Source organism: Lycium barbarum, chromosome 8, assembly GCF_019175385.1.
Source record: "Lycium barbarum isolate Lr01 chromosome 8, ASM1917538v2, whole genome shotgun sequence".
NCBI classification, from domain to species: domain Eukaryota; kingdom Viridiplantae; phylum Streptophyta; class Magnoliopsida; order Solanales; family Solanaceae; genus Lycium; species Lycium barbarum.
This window is the reverse complement of record NC_083344.1, coordinates 6465953-6488780: the sequence shown is the minus strand read 5'-3', so window position 1 is coordinate 6488780 and position 22828 is coordinate 6465953. Positions and strand designations below refer to the sequence as shown.

Below are 22828 nucleotides of genomic sequence, written 5' to 3'. Positions count from 1 at the left end.
AGAGAACCTTTGCCCATTCGTATACAACTTCAACCAAACCGAACTTAAGATTCTCTTGGGCATACTCCTGTGGATCAACTGGTAGCTTAAACTGAGCCTGAAGCTCCCCAAGTCTTATTGCAGTTTCATATAATCTGAAATGCCACAATAATGATATTTTCATTGAGAAAAAGGAAACAAAATAAATAAATAAATAAGCCCAAAGAATAGGGTTAAAGTTTCAGCTCATGGTAATTAATGAGAAAATAGCTACAGAATACATCAGAATGACTAAAAACAGTTGGAAAAAATTAGAATGAAGCTAATCAGAATGAAATCACCATAATCAACAACTAGAGTTACACAAGCCAAATAAAGACAAAAAGACAACATTGAGAAAGAGCAAGGAGATAACAGGACTTCAGAAGTAAAAAAGAACCAAGTGGCCACACATCGTCTAAATAATAACAGCCTTAATAAGCACAAATCATGACAGACATATGTTCCGTGGACAATCTGAAGCTGTGTAAAATTATATCCTCTGTTGTCCAGTAACTCTTTTACCGAGGAAAATTGGGATATTATTCAGTCAAAAGATATTCCACTAGTAGCTGTGCATTACAGAGAAAGATCCAAAAGCAGCAACGAGGTCTTGGACCAGTACATGCTTGATTTGTAAATCTGACCAACCCCATCTTCTTCAAAATTCTTTCAATAAAGGAAAAGCAGGACATATACTGATGATATAAGACAATTGGCAGCCTCCTAGAGAAACCTTTTCCCTCCTAAAATTGTACTCACTCCAACAAAGAAGAACCAACTTGATAAGAAATGAGCCTTAGGCCTAACTCAACTTCAAAAGCTAACTCATGAGGTGAGACTTGCCCAAAACCATATAAGGAGACAACAACCCATTTCCACCACCAATGTGGAACACTTGACATTTCCCGCACGCTCAAGACCGGACATCTGAAGTGCGAACAACAAACATTGGGCCCCAACACCGAGTAAACCAAAAATAGGAACAGGTCTGGTTCTAATAGCATGATAAAGATAGACCTTCAGCCTAACTCGACCCAAAAGCTAGCTCATGAGGTGAAGATTTCCCAGAACCATATAAAAACATAGCATCCCACTTTCACCATCAATGTGGGGCACTAACATTAAATGCTTACCAGAACTCACTCTCCATCTCTACCTTCATGACCCCACTTTGTTAGATCAAGAAAGAGGTGCCGTAGTTCTTTGACCTGTGACCTTGTGATATGTGTCTCTTTGGATGAGCAATTCCGTGAAACATGTAACACATTTAACTTGCTATTTTATTCCAATTATAGAGATAAAACCAAGCTAGTAACTAGTAAATTGTCTCATACAAGTTGCATATGCAATTCTGTGAAACATGAGAACATATTTAACATGATACGTTTTATCCTCATAAAAAACAAGTATGATATGTTTTATTCCAATCCTAGAGATAAAACCAAGTTAGTACCCTAAATTTTCCAACAAAGCAGTGGAAAAGAAAAAGGAAAAGTACACCTTATCTGATTTCATATTCCCTGGCAACTATTGCATCAATTAATTTTGACGAGTTTTCCATCATTAAACCTAATGTATAGCAAGGAGAAGTCTTATACTGTCTTTAGGGGAGAAGTCTTATACTGTCTTTAGGGGAGAAGTCTTATACTGTCTTTAGGTTACCATTCTCAAAAAAAGAGAAGTCTTATACTGTCTTTTAAGCTCATCCACAAGCAGCAAATCTTATCGAAGCTCTTCAAAAAATAAACTTATCCAAAACTATCAACAACAATTCAATACATATACCATGGATGAAAAGGAAAAATGATCAACAGGTAGACATGAGCATATCAAACCAAATATTTTTAAAAGAAAAATAACCTCTTTTTAGCCTGAGAAAGCTTTGGCGTGAGAAAAGATTCAGAAGTCTCCTTCTGCTGAAACACAAAGGAAGACATGATCGCCACTGCCTCTTCTGGTTCCAGATCATCTAGTTGATTCTCAAATAAACATTCTGTGCATATCAATTCCTCTCCAGAATTCATTTCGCAAGCAACACGGCCTTTGATTTGAACTACAAGGTCAGCATCTATACAGCCAATTTCTTTTAACACATCTATCTGCAAATAGAGTAAAAGGGGATGTTTATGATCTCTTCCTTTGCAAGAATTAATTGGCACAGAAAGGGAAACCAAGTTCTTATGATACTGTGGTTCCATACCCGACCCTGAAAATCTGGCATCTGCTGAAGTGCCTCATCTGACATTTCAAACTTCAAAGCATTCACTTCCTCTCGGTGCCGCTTTAATTCTCTAGCTAACTTCATGTGCTCGTCCAATTTAATACAACCATGACACTTATTCTGTGCCATTTTTTGCAAGAGATTATTCCATTTGTAGTATGCTTCCACAAGATCCACGTCTTTCAACTTCAGATCTGGCATAGAATCTTCATCAGAGAATGAATTATGGAGAACCTTACATAACCAAAAAAAAAAAAAGAGGTCATCGCAAGCATGGTAGCAACTCCCACTATATATCCATGACTGAAACCATCCCAAGTCAAATGGAGCACACTTGTTAAGTAAAACTTAATAGTATAACTGTATAAACATTTTTGTTGATGGAAACAGCATTCACTGGAAAGACTTCTATTCCTGGTTACCAACTATTGTACAACTACAAAACTACCTATGTCGGGTCATGTTGAACCCAAATATCCCAGCATCAGCGAGCATGCGGTACTGATGGTTCAATAATAGCATATGAATGCGATTTTTACATGAAACAGACTCCTGTTTCAGCCAAAGAACAGAAGCTAGAGAAGAAAAGACAATAATAACTGATCTCCAAAGAACAGAAGCTAGAGAAGAAAAGACAATAATAACTGATCTCGAAGCTAACTTGTTCACTGAATACATTCACTTCTAATAGATGCATGATGAAAATACTCAATACCTCTTCATAACTTTATAAACAACTCTATCTTGCATAAGCATGTCTGACAGTGAATACCACCTAAGGCATAGCTCCTTATAGTGTAACTTCCAAATCTCTATTCATATGTCCAAAACTCAAGTTTCCCGAATTCAACACTGCTTCAGTACTTCTACAGCCTCAAACCATCACCACTTTATTTTCTCATACAGAAGTCTAGACTATTTCATTGAAGCAAAGCTTTGGATTTTCCTCACCACTTCTAATAAAAGGCAAGATGATTTCACTAATACATCAGCATCACATGAGTGCAAAAACGTACAAAAATATGGATAGATTACCTATATAACTGAGCCCGCTGATTATTCTGTAGTCTATCTACATACTGCTCATCAATTGTGCCTTTATTTGGTCGTTTATGTTGATATAGTCACCATGAGCAATGATGAAGATGGTAAAATTAAACTAAAGCAACTTCTCATTCAGCATTTCCAGATGAAGGACCTATCCAGATTGAAGTATTTCCTAGACACTGAGGTTGTGTAGTCCAAATCAGGAATTGTCATCTCACGACGTAAGCCTAGACATTCATGATGAGACAGGAATGACAGATTGTAGACCGTCACTCCTATGGACCCGAATATCAAACTTTTACCACGACAGGGGAAGCCCCTTAGTGATCCTGAAAGGTATAGACAACTAGTTGGTGAATTGAACTATCTCACAGTGACTTGACCTATCATTGCCTTTCCTGTGAGAGTTGTAAGTCGGTTTATGGACTCTGTGTGCGATAGCCACTGAGATGCAGTTGTTCGTATCCTTCATACATAAAATCAACCCCAGGCAAAGGATTATTTTTTGAGGATCGAGGTCATGAGTAGATTGTTGAAGTTGATTGGGCAGGGTCACCTTTTGATAGGCGGTTTACGTCTGGATATAGTGTTCTAGTAGGAGGTAATTTTGGCGTCTTGGAAAAGCAAGAAACAAAATGTGGTTGGTCGATCTAGTGCGGAAGCTAAATACCAAGTAATGGTTGTGGCAACTTGCTAACTAATTTGGACTGAACAGTTGCTCAGAATTGAAGTTCGGAGAAATTATTCAGATGGAACTTGTGTACGATAATCAAACTGCTTTCATATTGCATCAATCTGGTGTTTCACGAGAGAAAACACATTGAGATCAACTGCCATTTCATCAAAGAGACATTGTTACAAAATTCGTGAAAGTCAAATGATTAGCTTGCAGATATCTTCACCAAGTCTCCCACTAATTCTCGTATCAGCTACATTTGTAACAAGCTTGGTACATAAGATTTATATGCACCAGCTTGAGGGGGAGTGTTAGAATCTCGTAGATATTCTAGAATAATCTAGGATCGTGTAAATATAGTATGGCATAAAAAATTTAAGGAAGCGGAACGAATGTCTGCTCATGAAGTGGCTCTGAAGATACTCAGATGAAGATCAATCACCATGGAAGAAGGTGATTAAGAAAAAGTATGGAGAAGATGATGCCTGGAAAACAAAAATTGTCAACACTCTATATGGGGTTAGTGTTTGGAGGACCATCAGAAATCTTTGGACAATTTTCAGCATTAATATCAGATTCAAGGTTGGGAATGGGCAGCAAATTTCCTTTTGGGAAGACAACTGGTTAGGTAATGTTTCCCTCAGGCACCTATATCCAGATGTTAACATCCTGAATCAGCAGCAAAGGGTTAATATTTATGGGGTATGGAACATTAAGGATGGGATCTCAGTTTCAGAAGACTTTTGAATGATTGGGATTTGGGAGATGGACGGATTCATTGACTTCCTTAACACTCTTAATTTCTTCAATGGAGTCTCACCAGAGCAAGATAGATTATGGTGGTTGAGAGACAGATCGGGAGTTTTTTTCAGTCAAGACAGCATACCACGCGAGGAATCACAACAACTATCTCCAGGTACAATGGCCTTGGAGGCAACTATGGAAGACAAACATACCATACAAGGTGGCATGTTTTGTTTGGTTGGTAGTAAAGAAGGCTTGTTTGACATAAGACAGACTGCAGAGAAGGGGAATACACCTTTGCTCTATCTGCCACTTATGTGGAAAGTATGCAGAAACAAATAGTCATCTTTTTTTGCATTGTAGGGTGAGTACACTACAATGGGACATATCCCTTGTTAAAATTGGTTTGAGCTGGGCAATGCCAATTCATACACTAGATATGCTATCTAGTTGGAGCAGAAGAAGAGGAACTAAAGCTCAAACAAAGAGATGGAATATGATTCCAGGCTGCATATGGTGGACTATCTGGAAGGAAAGGAACTCAAGATGTTTTGATAACAAAAGCAATCCTATCCAGAAGATAAAGCTTAATTGTATTCGACTTTTGCATTTTTGGTGTACAGAAAAGTATATAGATGATACATAGACTCTAATACAGTTCCTAGAGTCTCTATAGTTGCTAGTTGAATTTCTGTAGCTTTTTTTAAGCTTCCTTGTAACTATGGCCTTCACTGGCCCTTTTGGATATCAATACAGCTTGTTACCATGTCAAAAAAATATAGTATAGCTTGATTTACTCCTGTAATTATGTAATTTTTAACATCTCTTTCCTTTCTTAGAATAAGAAAACTTAGCTATTAAAACAATGGCTTGAGGGAACAATAAAATTTTGTTCTCTCTCAATTTCTCTTTCCTTCTCACAGTTATAATCTAAGACCTCATTTACAACTAAAGTTCCATCCATGACTTGTCTCCCTGGATGAGAGCATTTTGATTGCCAAAAATTCAAATGTCAATGCTTATGGATCTATAATCCTTTACTTCAGCTACAACTTTTTCGTTGGAATCAATGTAATAGGGTGCTACAAGACCAGCATTTGCACCATGACCTAAATTAAAATTCTAGCAGAGCTAACCAGATATGCTGGTGCATCGTCTGTTGTGAGATAGAATACTGCATCATTTTTGGTCATCTTTTGCTTGGTATATGTGTGAATGATCATTGCACAAAAAAATACATTTTACACTACAAAGTACAAATAAGTGCAGTAGCAGGAAATAATAGGTTGACCTCTGAGGACACACTTGGACACTCCCTATTAGAATTAGAGCACGTGCCATTTGACTGGCACAGTTCCCTAATATTCATCAGAAAGACCAATTGCTGAGACTCCCATCCTTATCCTAGCACACTATAACATGCATTTATTTCTTCTAAGAGTAAATGAAGCACTGACATGCTTCAACAACATCACTATCAATAGGTGACGATTGAAGAGTTTTCCATGCTTCATCCCCAATTTCTGGAGTCAAATGGTGATTTGCGAAAAGCTAATATTAGGAAACTGATGCATTTAATAGCCTTATATTTAATTGAGTGATAGCTAGTCAATGGACTTCCATGGATACACCGCTGATATGAGAATAGAATTATTGATGGTAAAGAAACAGCAAAAGCAACTGCAGCTGCATGATAAAAATATTCACATGCGAGGAAGCAAGTACAAATCACCATTCAAATAATGCTGACATACCTTTAACCGGATCTAAGGCTGGAGGATACTTATTTCCTTCAGATTTCAGACCCAACAGCTGTTGTATTGCGTTAGAGTAGGCCCCAGCACTAACATCTTCAAGAAGCCGAACTTGGTCGATCTTAATCTTTTTCACACATATATACAAGAAATCCTTGTTATCAACTCCTCGAACCTCATAATTCATCCCGGCAGCATTACCGCGGTGAGGCAATTTGATGTTGACAACGCCAGATCCCTTCCTGGAGGTGACTGATGAACAATACTCATCCTCATAACCCCGTCTTGATTTAGGAACTAATATCTGAAATTCAGAATTTTTTTGGTCTTTCCTGTTGCTTGCATCTGACGAAGTTTCTAGGATTGAAGGCAATTCGGGAGTCAGAACTAGAACTATATATTGTCTGTTGTTAGAGGAAGGTGTCTTCACCACAACGCCTAGTAAGTGATCTTGAACCTGCAAGTAGTTAAGGGAAAGAAAAACATTAGCACGTGTTTTGGAGTTGTCATGTGAATCTCTTTAATGGAAATATGAGCTGTAGGTCAAATATCATATACTTGCAATATCCAACTAACCTCATGCGACGGGCAAAAGAAGACAGGATTATGATACTTCTAAGATGAACAATGGATCAGAACAAATTGCAAAAGGAATTGGAACACTTTCAGTTTCAAAACCAGTGATCTCAAACTGCAGAATTTTCTATGCTAGGAGGCCCAGTCACATCATCCTTATCAACTCCTTCAGCATTTTTTTCCAGTGAAAATTCCTAAAAAAACGTTGACCTACTTCATGAAACACTTTGAGCCATATGTTCCTTTGCGGGTTTATTAATACCAAATTTGGGGACATTTAAATATTCACTTGCTAATATCATTGATAATGTTCATGTGTTTCTGCATGCTGAAGATTATGATGCGACTCTCCACTGCAGAGGACTAGATCATGGAACTAAAGAACCTTGGCCTTGTAAATCTCCAAATCATACCAGATAGCTCAACTCTATTGTGTCTCAAAAGAAAGATTATTCGAGTATTAGAATGAAACAAGTGCAAATAGAGCAATTGATTCACATATGGAGGCAACTACTTTGGGATCTATGCATAGTCATTATTGTATGCCAGATAGCTGACAATTTTTTCACCTTTAAGACAAAAAGAGGCTACAAGACTACTAGTACAAAGGAAAAGATCAAATTACCAAGGAGCCTTAAACATCATATTTCACTGGCCTAATGCCTATTTAGTGAAAAGATGTAGAACTTACTGATTGTGATTTTACAACCACTGCTCTCCCAGGAGTAAGGTACTGCTGACAAGCTTGCGACTGCATTACTGCCTCCGCTATTTGCTGGCTATATCTTTCTGCCTCCGAGTACATGTCAAAGTAGTCCTCAATTGCTGGTTCACCCTTTATGCATCTATATCAGACAAATTTTACTTATTTTACTATGCAAATAAATATCACAATTGATTTAAGAGTCATCCAAAGATGGTAGCATTTAGTAGCTATAATAGGCTTCATAGAAGCAAGCATTTCATAGACGGTAGGCTTTGTAAAAGTTAGCAATTAAAAGCACAACTAGAAAGCACGGTTCTCAAGACCATTGCTGTCTGTGCTTCTCTTGTGTGTGTGTGCGCGCGCGCGCATGTGTGTGTGTGTGTGTGAGAGAGAGAGAGAGAGGACTTGTTAAACAATACCAGGAAGTACAAAAGAATAAGTTTGAGAAAATCTACACAACATCAATGCACTGAAGCACATGCACACAAACAAGGAAGCGCATATAAGTGTTTTAAGTCGTGACAAATGCATGTCGAAAAATTAATCTAGAAAGACGGGTATGGTAGCAAACTCAGATACCGTAACTGTTTAGCAATGCTTACTCAACAGATTTTGTTGGCTGAGCAAGCTTTCGCATCAAGAGTTGTTGTTGCTCAGGTAGTTTCTTCTGAGCATGAAATTCAGCAAAACTTCTTTTCAGCATGTCCTCAACCTACAAATTGTAAAATGTACTTCATCAGGAGAAATCTGCTGGGATGAGTTAAGACTATGGAGTGAGAATAAACATCAATCCGTGAAATGGAACACATCATATCATGTTACTAACATGCACCATTACTTTAAAATTATGAGTTATGAGATCTAATGGCATTACGCCGCTGCTCAATAATGTTGTTAGGCAAATCAGCTGTCTTTTGCAAAAAGAAAAAAAAATGTTAGAGGTACATGCGGTACTTTTAGAGTTGTTTATCTCTGTGAAATGTCTTTAATGTAATCTTTTTTTATTGCTTATTTAAAAGAAAAAGAAAAGGAAACATTGAATTTCCCTAGGATTCTTGAGACTTTTAGACTTATTGTATTCAATAACCATGATGTTTATCTTCTAAAGCGTCGAACTTAAACAATGGTTTACAGGTGAATGCAGAGACTTGCAAATAATCCAAATCGCTACTACATATAAGCTCCAGAAGAGAAACAAATGAGAATGGTAATGACGCAGTACAAGAATCGACTATTTCTATAATCATATAAAACTAAAAAGCAAGGAAAATGAATGGTCAGAAACTGAATTTTGAAGCAGATGCTGTGTATGGACTATTTTGATATCAAGCTGTTTTGACTTCTTTCCTAATTTGTCAAAACCACGTACCTTCAGTTCTTCAACCCGAAGTAGATGCAAAATCATGATGTAGGTCAGTCGAAACTGAGATGCAAGCCTAGTTGCAGTACCAACTATTACATTCTTCAAATCACTTTCGTAAGGGATCTCATCTCGGCACATCACCACAACTGTACCATTTTTATCAAGTCCTCTCCTTCCAGCACGCCCAGCCATCTGAGTGTACTCTCCAGGAAGTAGCTGCCTAAATTCCTTCCCATCAAACTTTCTTACAGAATCAAAAACAACCTGCCCCAAAATTAATGCAGTTTAAACTTTTTAGCTATAGGATATTTGAATAGAGAGAGATGCTTAACAGATCCTAAAATAAATAATGCAAATATCGACTGGAAAACAAAAGAAATTCTGCAATCTAAGATGGTACTCTGCAATAATATGCCACGTGTCGTCTAGGAATTAGAGAGCATAGGAAGTTTGAACATCAAAGGAAAATACGCAGGTAAAAATTATAAGCCAAGAATGACCAGAATACAGAAAGCAAACCCGCCAAACGCTATATAAAGATATTGCCATGTTTGGTACTGAAAATTCAAGATTTCATCAAGAATGATTTTCTTCAACATTATCAGAAAAAATCAGGAGACCTCTTACCTATAGTAATTTCAGTGGGATCAACTGGTCCCACCATAAGAACTGAACAACTCAAAACTGTTCTTGACCTTCTCTCCTCATGCTACCATTTTCTAATATATTAGTAGAATATAGAAGGTAAGTTGGATTCATACTTATAAAAATTCAATTTAAAGAGGTTAATCATACTTACCATGTAATATTTCTATACTAACAACTAATATTTCAATCTGATCATTTGCCGCCTACGTAAATGAGACAACTGAATTGGATAAAGGGAGCAAGTGATAGGGCTAACCAATATTGTCTTTGATACAAACAATAATCTTAGAGGTTTGGGAGGTACTATAAGAGAAATCAATATTTTACAGGCAAGAATCGTCATCTTGACAAATTCCCCCATTGAAGTTATTTAGCTGATGCGCAACGCACAAGAGCCCAGGTAGCAAGCTACCTTAATGGATGCTCCCCCTAAGAAAATTGAGTTAATAATTTAATATCGTGTGGGCCGATAGCCCACATATCAGATATTAACTGATAAGAAATTCTGCAATCTAAGGAATTGGATAATAATATGCCACATGTCGTCAAGGAATTAGAGAGCGTGGGAAGTTTGAACATCAAGGAAAATACATAAGTAAAAAATTACGAAGCCTAGAATGACCAGAATACAGAAAGCAAACCTGCCAAAAGCTATATAATGATATTGCCATGTTTGGTACTGAAAATTCAAGATTTCATTTCAAGAATGATTTTCTTCAATATAAGGAGCCAACATAATATGTGGGAACAACATTGGATAGTCCAAGAATATGGATAGGTCTAGCTCTGATACCTCTGCAAACAAATGGACCTTGGAGCTAATTCAAATTGAACATCAAGAAATTCACCCCTTCAAGATGAGTCAAGTCATTCATTGGGAACCCATGGATAGTCAATTCCACAGCTAAGAATCCTTACAAATACCAACCAAATCTTTAGACTATAAGCCCTAAGATTGTAAATAACATCTGATTTCAGATGTGGTCTTTTCTTCGTAAAACATGTGCATGCTTTGTGCTATTGGCATACTTTATTGAAACGCATTTCAGAAATCTATGTGATTTCTTCTACCTTCTCTGGTTTCCTCCATTATCTTCACTTTCTAAGTTCTTTAACTCGCAGCTCATTCTTAACTGTTTCTGCATTCTGTCCAGCCCCTGAATAGAGCTAATAAACTACTATTTCCCTGGCATTTTCAGCTCCATATTAGCTCAAGTTTACCTCTCTTGTATGTGCTTTAGGTTTTCCCTGAAAGGGGATATTTCCAGAATTAATCACTTTTTCTGAATGTGTTATTTCTTAAATTCCTCAGCCTTCAACTCTTAACAATGAATATATAGCAAAATCATTCTACAACAATTAAATGGAAACAGAATCACTATCCTCAGTTAATCAAGACATGGTATGAATCGTATGACATAAACTCTTTTATCATAAAATGAGTAAACTATTTATTCCTGCTATCCCACTTTACGTGGCAGACTTTCCTTTTTTTAGTCTGTCCAAAAAAGAATAACATCTTTCTGTATTTAGAAATAGTTACACTTCCCATTTTATCCTTAATGAAATGATTTATAGCCACACAAATGTCTATGACTTGTTTTAGACCACAAGTCTTCCTTTCTTCCATAAACTCGGTACCCAGTAAAACAGTCACGTAAAATGGGATGGAGTGAGTATGTTTTATGAAAATAACTGCACTCAAAGTAACAAGATCACTGCAAATGATGACTTACCGTCCTGGCTGGAGCATTAACTCCCATTGCAAATGTCTCTGTCGAGAACAGAACCTAAGAAAGAACCAAAGAATTACATGAGCATATTAGGCCCTCAAATGTAAAACTCACCAAAGACAGGAAATGTTGATAACAAATGGGTCACAACATGGCTAAAAGGAGGTGAAGAGACCTCAGCCGTAGTGGTAAAAGTAGATAACATGAAAATGAGTAGCCCAACGCCCAACTTCGTTCCAGGATTTCACCAGTTAACTGATAATTCGTTTCATATCAACTATTTTCGCTTTATTTATTTAGTTTATTTTAAATTGAAGAGAACATAACATTAGATCACGAATCATACTTTCAAAATCAATAATCATGGTTCCTTCAAAATTTCTTAAGTGGATCCAAAATTATTACTCTTCCCAGATATTAAAAAGTTATTTTAGTATAATTTCCTACTAGGATATACTATCAGTACTAGTATATACTAACATGAACAAATGCTAATTGCTTTATGATACTTTTTTGATATAAGGTTAAATAATTTTATTAATGGAAGGGAAACCCCTCCATACAAGTAGTATACCAAAAAGCGGAGAAACCTAAACCAAAATATGGTTCTCCACAAAGGTCACCTGTCACCCAATCATCTATACAAACAACGGCCTCAAGAGTAAACCAAAAAGAAACTAGTGAGCAGAGGTTACTCCTCAGTCCTCACATGTACAAAACTATTCTCGACCCTCCTATTCCTCTCCTTCCAAACTAACCACACAATTGGTAGTGGTACTACATCTGGGTTTTCTCCTCCATCATAGGAAAGCCCAGCTATACATTGCCTCCTTTACTGTTCTCAGCATAACCCAATGTACTCCGACCCAGTTCCGGACCTCCCACCACAGGCGCGTAGCTACTTGACAATGTAATAGTAAGTGGTTAACGTAATCTTCAAGGACTGAAATTAACTTCCAGTAATTTTCATTGAGGCCCTAACTTTATTTTGTATGTATGAGTATCCATTATGTAATGTAGTATATGAGCATGTCTTTATGTACATTCACAAGTGCTCTAGCATAAAAATTTATGCCCTCTTACATGCTTAATGCAGAATAATATTTGAAATGAAATAATTAAATATGGTGACGTCCTAACAATATGGGCATTTCTGTGGAACAATGTGCCAATTTGGTGCATACATTTCAACCTTCGACACCCTTTTCCTTAAAAAAACTGGCATGTCATATTACCTTAACCAAACCTCGGCAAAAAAGCATTTCTACAACTTCCTTGACAATTGGGAGGAGCCCTGCATGATGCACACCAATGCCTCTGTGGAGAAGGCTTTGAATTCTGACAATCTGTAGATTATATGACCATCAATAAGACACTGTTCTAGAATTAAGCAGGATACCAAGAACCAGATGGTCAACTAGATTAACAAATGCAGCAAATTAGGTAGGACACCTGCGGTAAGTTTCTGTCAGATCCCTTAAGCCGTGAAAATGCTTTATCACAGAATATCCTAATTTCACTTTTCTCAGAGCTACTTGTGAGATCAGTACCAGGGATCTTATCAGCTGATTTGTCACATCGATTCTTCGAAAAACAAAATATAACCACCTGAAATTACAATTTCATGACAAATATTAGGCTTTAAATACATGATAAGTCTACTATTGTAACAACCCGATATTTTCCAAGTGAATTTTAAAGTTACGTCCCTAAATATAGCGTAATAGTTGTAACTAGTTTCATATCATAGCAGGTACTCATTATATCCATATAATATGTATATATATATATTTATTGTTGAGAATATTATCCATATGATATAATATTATAGATGGTGAATTCATTAAAAGTAAATTAGTGGGCCAGGCCCACTACTTCACCACTAGTCACGTTAAGGTGAAAGTTAGAATTCAGAAAAATCATTATTCTAGTTATTAGCCTTAAAAGAAAAGAAAAAAAAAAGAACGAGGGAAGGAGAACCGCATAGGGTTTGCAGTTGCTTACAAAATATAGCAGTGAAGTGAAAATTCTCCTTGAGTTAAAAGAAAAGCATCAGGTATTTATGTCATTAACTTTTAGGATATGAAAATTTCTATGTTGCAGTGATGTGTTGTCTAGTGTGATAGGAATGACAAGAGTCTATTGGGAGTAATGATTAAGGGGGTCCACATGATGGTGCTAATATGAAGAATTGTAGAATTAAGCATGAAAAGTTGGTTTCAAAAGTGTAAAAGTAACAATTCTCTTCTGCATATTTCGTACAGTGCTTATTTTTTTGGGTTTCGTCCCTTTCTTCTTTCTTCCTTTCTTTATTTTTCTTTCTTTATCTTATAATTATTTTCCTAATAATGCCAAAGGGGTATACCCATTATTACTACTAGCGACACATACATCATTCAATTATTGATTAAATTTTTGCATATAGGAAAAGTTAACGTGAGGATTACAGTGTGCTATTAACCGTATCTTTAGTTTATATATATTATATTTATATACAACTGCTTATTAGTGGTACTAAATTACAGTTTCTACCTTTAAAAAAAAAAAAAAAGAATTATGGAATCAAGGTTGGGGATGTTGGGATTTAGTTCTAAACCCAAAATTATAGGATTAGTTTTCCTAAACTAATTCGGAATATTTATTTATGGAATTGAATAGATTGAGGCTATTGGAGATTGTTTGAAGATTTGACCCTTCAAGAGAGTTGCGTTCCGGTTATAAGGCAAGTGAGGCTTAAACTCTTAGTTTACTTGCTTTTCATAAAAGCATATGGTTTGTGTTGTATGTATGCATTTAAACCATTTAGTTCGTGTGAGTGGGCAAGCATGATCTAGATTGGATAATTTCCAAGTTTCTAAAGTAATGACCGTATGAGTCCTTTAGCGTAATTTGCTTAAATAGATACTATTTATACAAATGTAAAGTTTAGAAGTGGTATTGAATGGATGTATGTTCCACTTATCATATCTTCAGAGAGGCATACTTCCACAGGTCCCATTGATGTTCGGTGATAGATAGATGCTAGAATTTTAAGTAACCCGGGTAAGATGGGGGTAAATAATGCCCTCTCCGGAAGACGGGGTAAGACATAGACAAATACGTACTATGTCCCGTGAGCATATATTCAGATTCAGTGTATTTCATGTATTGCTCGTCCGGGTAAGATGGGGGTAAATAATGCCCTCTCCGGAAAACGGGGTAAGACATAGATAAATGCGTACTATGTCCCGTGAGCATAGATTCAGATTTAGAGTATTTCATGTTCTGCTTGGTTGTGCTTCATGATTTTAGCTTAGCTTCAGTGTTTGTATATATTTAATATACTTGTACTGTGTAATTGCTTTTATGCATTATCAGGAATTTCAAAGACTTGCCCCAGGGGTAAGCTGAGAGTGTCGATGATTTTGCTGGATCTTTTAGACTCACACTTGTTGATGTTGTATGTGTGCAGGTGTGGTTAACGGTGACCAGGTAGCCGATACTTGATTCATTCCAGCTTTGTTCAGTCCAGTTCAGTGGAGGTGAGCCACCATTAGATCATGGCGGCCTCTTCTTCTTTAGTCGACTTAGTAGTATTCCGAGCTTCGTCTCGTACTTTTCTATTCAGACTAGTAGTTTCATGACTTAGACATTTTATGGGGTTGATGGGCAAGACTCAGTATTTGTATTTCGCTTCCGCACTTTTCGTTATATTATGAGACTTTGCGTATTATTCATTTTATTCGTTAATTTTTTTTATTTTTTATTTTTTCATGATTAGCTTAAAGGGTTCGCCTTATGGGTAGAAGCTCGAAAGGTGCCCGGTCACGGCCTAAGTGTCAGATTTGGGTCGTGACAAACTTGATATCAGAGCCCTAGGTTTCAATTTCCTTGAAGTCATGGAACGATGCCTGGTAGAGCCTTGTAGATCGGTACGGAGATGTCTGTACTTATCTTCGAGGGGCTGCTTGGGTATTTTAGGAAAAAAAATTCCCTTCTTTCTAATTCTTATCGTGCCATTAAAGTTGAATCAGGAATTAACCCTTTTCTTGTTCTGGAACAGATGGCTAGGACTCGATCTTCTGCATCTGCGGGGCGAAGGGGTGCACCAGTAGCACGAGGGAGAGCCGGGTCACGAGGACGGCCTCCAGCACGACAGGCTGCTATGCCTAGAGGTAGACCCCCAGCCGCCTGACAGGCACCACCCGAGCTCCCGGCAGAGGAGGAAGTCATGGACATACCAGCAGCAGCCCCAGTTGAGGGAGCTACAGTTTCAGTACCACCAGAGTTGTTGGTCAGGATGGTTTCAGTTTTAGAGGCTATTGTTCCTCGTCTAGGTGGAGTTATGCCTCCAGCTACTTCTCAAACTCAGGAGGGTATGGGTGGTCAAACACCAGCCACTCTTACCACAGAGCAGCGGGTCGCACAGGATTTTCAGACACCACCACCTGGTTTAGCTCCACCACCAGCTGAGGTGGTAACACAGCCAGCAGTTCATCTAGGGGGTACAACTTCAGTTACTGGTAGGAGGGCAAGTGCTACAGAGGAGCTTAAAGCTTTCATGGGTTTTGGACCACCAAACTTCGATGCTACCCCTAAGTCGGTGGGTCCCCAGAGGTTCATAGACAGGTGTGAGAAGATTCTGATGACTCAGGGTATTTTACACACTCACGGGGTTGACTTCACAGTTTTTCAGCTTTCTGGATTGGCAGAGTCATGGTGGACTACCTTGAGTCGTAATAGGCGTGCAAATTTGCCCCCACTTACTTGGGCCCAGTTTGTGACACTTTTTATGGACAGGTTTCTACCTCCCAGTCAGCGTGATGCTTTGCGCGATCAGTTTGAAAAGCTTCGTCAGAACGACATGACCGTGGCACAGTATGATGCAGAGTTCACCAGGTTGTCTCGCTATGGCCTTGAGATCATTCCTACTGAGGAGGATCGGGTCAGGAGATTTGTGAATGGGTTGAAAGGGTCCCACCGTACCGCTTTGGCTACTGAGGTGCGGAGGTCTACCTATGATCAGGTTCTAGATAGCGCTATGCGTCGAGAGGGATACTATTTAGAGGACAAGACTAAGCGAGAAGGGAAGAAGTCGCGCACATCAGTGGTATCCAGTTTGGCTCCATCTGGGAGCAGGGGTGTTCAGGGTAAGGGGTCATCTAGACCTCCTCAGTTAGCTTCACATAATCATTCTCAGGACTCACCTGGTTTTCAGTCAGCCCGGCAGGGGCAGGGGCAGCAACAGCACCAGAGACGTAGTTCTTTTCAGAACAGGGCTTATCGTTGTTCTTCTTGTGGGAAGAACCATTCAGGCAGGTGTATGAGGGGTTTCACTGGATGTTATACTTGCGGGGAGCAGGGTCATTTGTCTTTTGCATGTCCTAGAGTTGTAGGCGCAGTCCAGCCGGCTGCCCAACAGCAGGGTGCCATTGCGGCGCCACCTATAGCCGCAGTTCCAGCTAGAGCAGTACCACAGGCAGGTCGTGGAACAGCTAGACAGGGTACTCAGGGTGCACAGGCAGTGGGTGGACAGCCCCGTTTCTTTGCTTTGGCCAGACAGGATGTTGATGCATGTGATGCTGTAGTCACAGGTATTCTCACAGTTTGTTCTCATCCGGCATTTACCTTGATGGATCCTGGATCCATTTATTCTTATGTATCCCCATTTTATGCTGCTTGTTTGGAGCGAGTACTCGATTACATAGATGCGCCTTTTCTAGTATCTACCCCAGTTGGGGAGTCTATAGTGGTAGATCGAGTATATCGTGATTGTATAGTATCTATTCAGAGTACAGAGACCTTGGTGAATCTTCACGAGCTTCAGATGGTCAGTTTTGATGTCATCATGGGTATGGACTGGTTGGCAGCCTGTTATGCTACACTTGATTGTCGTAACAAGCTAGTTAGATTTGATATACCTGGAGAGCCGAGATTAGAGTGGAAAGGTACCACAGCCGCTCAAGAGAAGCGGATCATTTCTTATTTTAGGGCCCGTAAGTTGATTAGCCAGGGCTGTTTGGGATTTATAGCCACGGTTAGAGATACTCGAGCTGAGACAGTGACTATAGACAGCATTCCGGTTGTACGGGACTACCCAGATGTATTTCCTGAAGATTTGCCAGGATTGCCTCCCACCCGAGAGATAGTTTTGCATAGATACCTTACTGGGGACTCAGCCCATTTCTATTCCCCCATATCGTATGGCACCTGCCGAGTTGAGGGAGCTGAAAGAACAGATTCAGGATTTGCTTGATAAGGGCTTCATCAGGCCCAGTGTGTCACCTTGGGGTGCTCCAGTATTATTTGTGAAGAAGAAGGATGGTTCCATGCGAATGTGCATTGACTACAGAAAATTAAACAAAGTCACAATCAAGAATAAGTATCCACTACCTCGTATAGATGATTTATTTGATCAGCTTCAGGGTGCGGTCTGTTTTTCCAAGATTGACTTGAGATCGGGTTACCATCAGTTGAGGATCAAGAAAGAGGACATCTCGAAGACAGCATTTCGGACTCGTTATGGCCATTACGAGTTTTTAGTCATGTCCTTTGGGCTTACTAACGCCCCGGCAGCATTTATGGATCTTATGAATCGAGTGTTCAAGCCTTTTCTCGACACTTATGTTATAGTATTCATTGATGACATATTGGTCTACTCCCGTAGCCAGTTGGAGCACGAGGGTCATTTGAGGGCGGTGTTAGAGAAGTTGCAAGAACACAAGCTTTATGCCAAATTCTCGAAGTGTGAGTTCTGGTTAGACACAGTGGCGTTTTTAGGTCACGTGGTTTCTAAGGATGGTATTCTAGTCGATCCAAAGAAAATTGATGCAGTGCAGCAGTGGCCTAGACCTACTACTCCTACTGAGATCAGGAGTTTCCTAGGCTTAGCCGGTTATTACAAACGCTTCGTGGCAGGATTTTCAGTAATAACTGCACCGTTGACCAGATTGACGCAGAAGAATGTCCAGTTCAAGTGGACAGAGGAGTGTGAGTTGAGCTTTCGAAAGCTCAAGACAGCTTTGACTTCGGCTCCAGTATTGACTTTGCCTACTGGGGAGGGAGGCTATTCAGTGTATTGTGATGCCTCGAGAGTGGGTTTAGGTTGTGTTCTGATGCAGAGAGGCAAGGTGATTGCATATGCCTCTAGACAGCTGAAGAATCACGAGAAGAACTACCCGACTCATGATTTAGAGCTAGCAGCAGTGGTCTTTGCCTTGAAGTTGTGGCGACATTATTTGTATGGCGAGCCATGTGAGATATTTACAGATCACAAGAGTCTTCAATATATCTTTAAGCAGAAAGATTTGAATTTGAGGCAGCGTAGATGGCTTGAGTTACTAAAGGATTATGATATGACAATTTTGTACCATCCGGGAAAAGCTAATGTAGTGGCAGATGCTTTGAGTAGGAAGTCAATGGGTAGTTTGGCTTCTATTTCAGCCTCAATCCGACCTTTAGCTATAGATTTTCAGAGGTTGGCCAATAGTGGTGTTAGACTTGATGCCACGCCTTGTGGAAGGATACTTGCTTGCGTAGTTGCACAGTCTTCTTTGATTGAGCAGGTCAAAGCTCATCAGTTCGAGGATCGCCGGTTGCTTAAGCTCAAAGAGCAAGTGGAGCAGGGACAGACTAAGAGAGCGACTATTGACTCCGATGGAGTGTTATGGCATGATGGCAGGTTATGTGTACCAGATGTAGGAGACCTAAGGCAGACTATTATGGAAGAAGCTCATAGTTCTCGCTATTCCATACATCCGGGAGCTACAAAGATGTATCAAGACTTGAAGAAACATTTCTGGTGGATGAGGATGAAGAGAAACATATCTGATTATGTGGCTCGTTGTTTGAATTGCCAACAAGTTAAGTCTGAGCATCAGAAACCTGGAGGGTTAGCTCAGAATCTAGTTATTCCCGAGTGGAAGTGGGAGAGAATCACTATGGACTTCGTAGTGGGCTTGCCACGTACTCTGAGGAGACATGATTCAGTTTGGGTGATTGTGGACAGACTTACCAAATCCGCACATTATATACCGGTTCATACTACATTCACAGCAGAGCGGTTAGCACAGATCTATACTCGTGAGATAGTTCGATTGCATGGCGTGCCCATTTCTATCATTTCTGACAGAGGGTCACAGTTCACAGCTCAGTTTTGGCAGTCTTTTCAGAAGGCTTTGGGTACTAAGGTTGAGCTCAGTACAGCATTCCATCCGCAGACTGATGGTCAGTCAGAGCGGGTTATTCAGATTTTGGAGGACATGTTGAGGGCATGTGCCATCGATTTTGGAGGTCATTGGGATGAGCAGTTGCCTTTGGTAGAGTTCGCCTATAATAACAGCTACCACTCCAGTATTGAAATGGCTCCATATGAGGCTTTGTACGGTAGGCGATGTCGCTCCCCAGTTGGTTGGTTCGAACCAGGTGAGAGGAAGCTTTTGGGTCCAGAGATGGTTCAGCAAGCTTTGGAAACGGTGAAGGTAATCCAAGACCGGCTCAAGACAGCTCAAAGCAGGCAAAAATCCTATTCGGACAAGAGAGTCCGTGATCTTGAGTTCATGGAGGGTGATATGGTATTATTGAAAGTATCGCCCATGAAGGGTGTCATGAGATTTGGCAAGAAGGGCAAGTTAAGCCCGAGATATATTGGTCCTTTCGAGATCCTAAAGCGAATAGGAGCTGTTGCATATAGATTGGCTTTACCGCCGTCCTTGGCAGGAGTTCATCCAGTTTTTCATGTTTCCATGCTCCGAAAATACTCTAGAGACCCGAGCCATATTGTTCAGGTTATTGACCATGAGGCAGTTCAGCTTGATCAGAAGTTAGCCTATGAGGAGGCCCCAATAGCTATTTTGGATAGGCAAGTTCGCCAGCTGAGATCCAAGAGTATTCCTTCTGTAAAAGACTTATGGAAGAACCATCCGAGTGAGGAAGCTACTTGGGAGGCAGAGCAGGACATTCGAGACAGATATCCCGAGCTTTTCTCTTGAGTCATGTCAAGAGAGTGCATTGGTTACAGGTATACTCTTTATGTGTTTTCACGAGGATTAAACTAATAGATAGTGCGTTTATATATTCGCATTTATGTGTTGACTTATTTGAGTTACATTGGTGTTATATTTTTATTTGTAATTTTGCATGATGGTACGGGGTCGCCTGGTGCCCCATTTTGCATGTGATTGATGGTATGGAGTCGCCCGGAACTCTCTAGTATATATTGATTTATTTATGATGTTTGTTGGTGTTGCTATTAGTGGTTTTATACTAGATATATAAGTGACATTAGTCATAATTATAGGGGAAACTCTGCCCAAATTTCAGTAGGCCTAAGAGACTGGTTGAGACAGTTAAGGTTGTTAATGTGTTCCTCCTTGACCACACGAAGAGTTGTTCTTACGTTCGAGGACGAACGTTATTTAAGGGAGGGAGAATGTAACAACCCGATATTTTCCAAGTGAATTTTAAAGTTACGTCCCTAAATATAGCGTAATAGTTGTAACTAGTTTCATATCATAGCAGGTACTCATTATATCCATATAATATGTATATATATATATTTATTGTTGAGAATATTATCCATATGATATAATATTATAGATGGTGAATTCATTAAAAGTAAATTAGTGGGCCAGGCCCACTACTTCACCACTAGTCACGTTAAGGTGAAAGTTAGAATTCAGAAAAATCATTATTCTAGTTATTAGCCTTAAAAGAAAAGAAAAAAAAAAAGAACGAGGGAAGGAGAACCGCATAGGGTTTGCAGTTGCTTACAAAATATAGCAGTGAAGTGAAAATTCTCCTTGAGTTAAAAGAAAAGCATCAGGTATTTATGTCATTAACTTTTAGGATATGAAAATTTCTATGTTGCAGTGATGTGTTGTCTAGTGTGATAGGAATGACAAGAGTCTATTGGGAGTAATGATTAAGGGGGTCCACATGATGGTGCTAATATGAAGAATTGTAGAATTAAGCATGAAAAGTTGGTTTCAAAAGTGTAAAAGTAACAATTCTCTTCTGCATATTTCGTACAGTGCTTATTTTTTTGGGTTTCGTCCCTTTCTTCTTTCTTCCTTTCTTTATTTTTCTTTCTTTATCTTATAATTATTTTCCTAATAATGCCAAAGGGGTATACCCATTATTACTACTAGCGACACATACATCATTCAATTATTGATTAAATTTTTGCATATAGGAAAAGTTAACGTGAGGATTACAGTGTGCTATTAACCGTATCTTTAGTTTATATATATTATATTTATATACAACTGCTTATTAGTGGTACTAAATTACAGTTTCTACCTTTAAAAAAAAAAAAAAAGAATTATGGAATCAAGGTTGGGGATGTTGGGATTTAGTTCTAAACCCAAAATTATAGGATTAGTTTTCCTAAACTAATTCGGAATATTTATTTATGGAATTGAATAGATTGAGGCTATTGGAGATTGTTTGAAGATTTGACCCTTCAAGAGAGTTGCGTTCCGGTTATAAGGCAAGTGAGGCTTAAACTCTTAGTTTACTTGCTTTTCATAAAAGCATATGGTTTGTGTTGTATGTATGCATTTAAACCATTTAGTTCGTGTGAGTGGGCAAGCATGATCTAGATTGGATAATTTCCAAGTTTCTAAAGTAATGACCGTATGAGTCCTTTAGCGTAATTTGCTTAAATAGATACTATTTATACAAATGTAAAGTTTAGAAGTGGTATTGAATGGATGTATGTTCCACTTATCATATCTTCAGAGAGGCATGCTTCCACAGGTCCCATTGATGTTCGGTGATAGATAGATGCTAGAATTTTAAGTAACCCGGGTAAGATGGGGGTAAATAATGCCCTCTCCGGAAGACGGGGTAAGACATAGACAAATACGTACTATGTCCCGTGAGCATATATTCAGATTCAGTGTATTTCATGTATTGCTCGTCCGGGTAAGATGGGGGTAAATAATGCCCTCTCCGGAAAACGGGGTAAGACATAGATAAATGCGTACTATGTCCCGTGAGCATAGATTCAGATTTAGAGTATTTCATGTTCTGCTTGGTTGTGCTTCATGATTTTAGCTTAGCTTCAGTGTTTGTATATATTTAATATACTTGTACTGTGTAATTGCTTTTATGCATTATCAGGAATTTCAAAGACTTGCCCCAGGGGTAAGCTGAGAGTGTCGATGATCTTGCTGGATCTTTTAGACTCACACTTGTTGATGTTGTATGTGTGCAGGTGTGGTTAACGGTGACCAGGTAGCCGATACTTGATTCATTCCAGCTTTGTTCAGTCCAGTTCAGTGGAGGTGAGCCACCATTAGATCATGGCGGCCTCTTCTTCTTTAGTCGACTTAGTAGTATTCCGAGCTTCGTCTCGT

The 22828-nt window shown here is 38.9% G+C and overlaps 1 protein-coding gene across 3 annotated transcripts in view; it reads right to left on the bottom strand.

Moving 5' to 3' along the window:
• LOC132605818 (DExH-box ATP-dependent RNA helicase DExH11) overlaps positions 1-22828 on the bottom strand; it is a 42146-nt gene that overhangs the window by 702 nt on the left and 18616 nt on the right. For 2 of the 3 annotated variants that reach the window (XM_060319070.1, XM_060319071.1), the window contains exons 13-22: positions 12942-13097; positions 12725-12835; positions 11493-11546; positions 9115-9372; positions 8348-8457; positions 7731-7884; positions 6464-6920; positions 2222-2436; positions 1882-2120; positions 8-134 (exon numbers count right to left, since the gene is read on the bottom strand). In XM_060319070.1, the coding sequence (XP_060175053.1) occupies positions 8-134; positions 1882-2120; positions 2222-2436; positions 6464-6920; positions 7731-7884; positions 8348-8457; positions 9115-9372; positions 11493-11546; positions 12725-12835; positions 12942-13097 (1881 nt within the window). Of the gene's footprint in view, positions 1-7; positions 135-1881; positions 2121-2221; positions 2477-6463; positions 6921-7730; positions 7885-8347; positions 8458-9114; positions 9373-11492; positions 11547-12724; positions 12836-12941; positions 13098-22828 lie in introns of those variants that run through there. The other variant, XM_060319072.1, reaches the window with a different exon arrangement.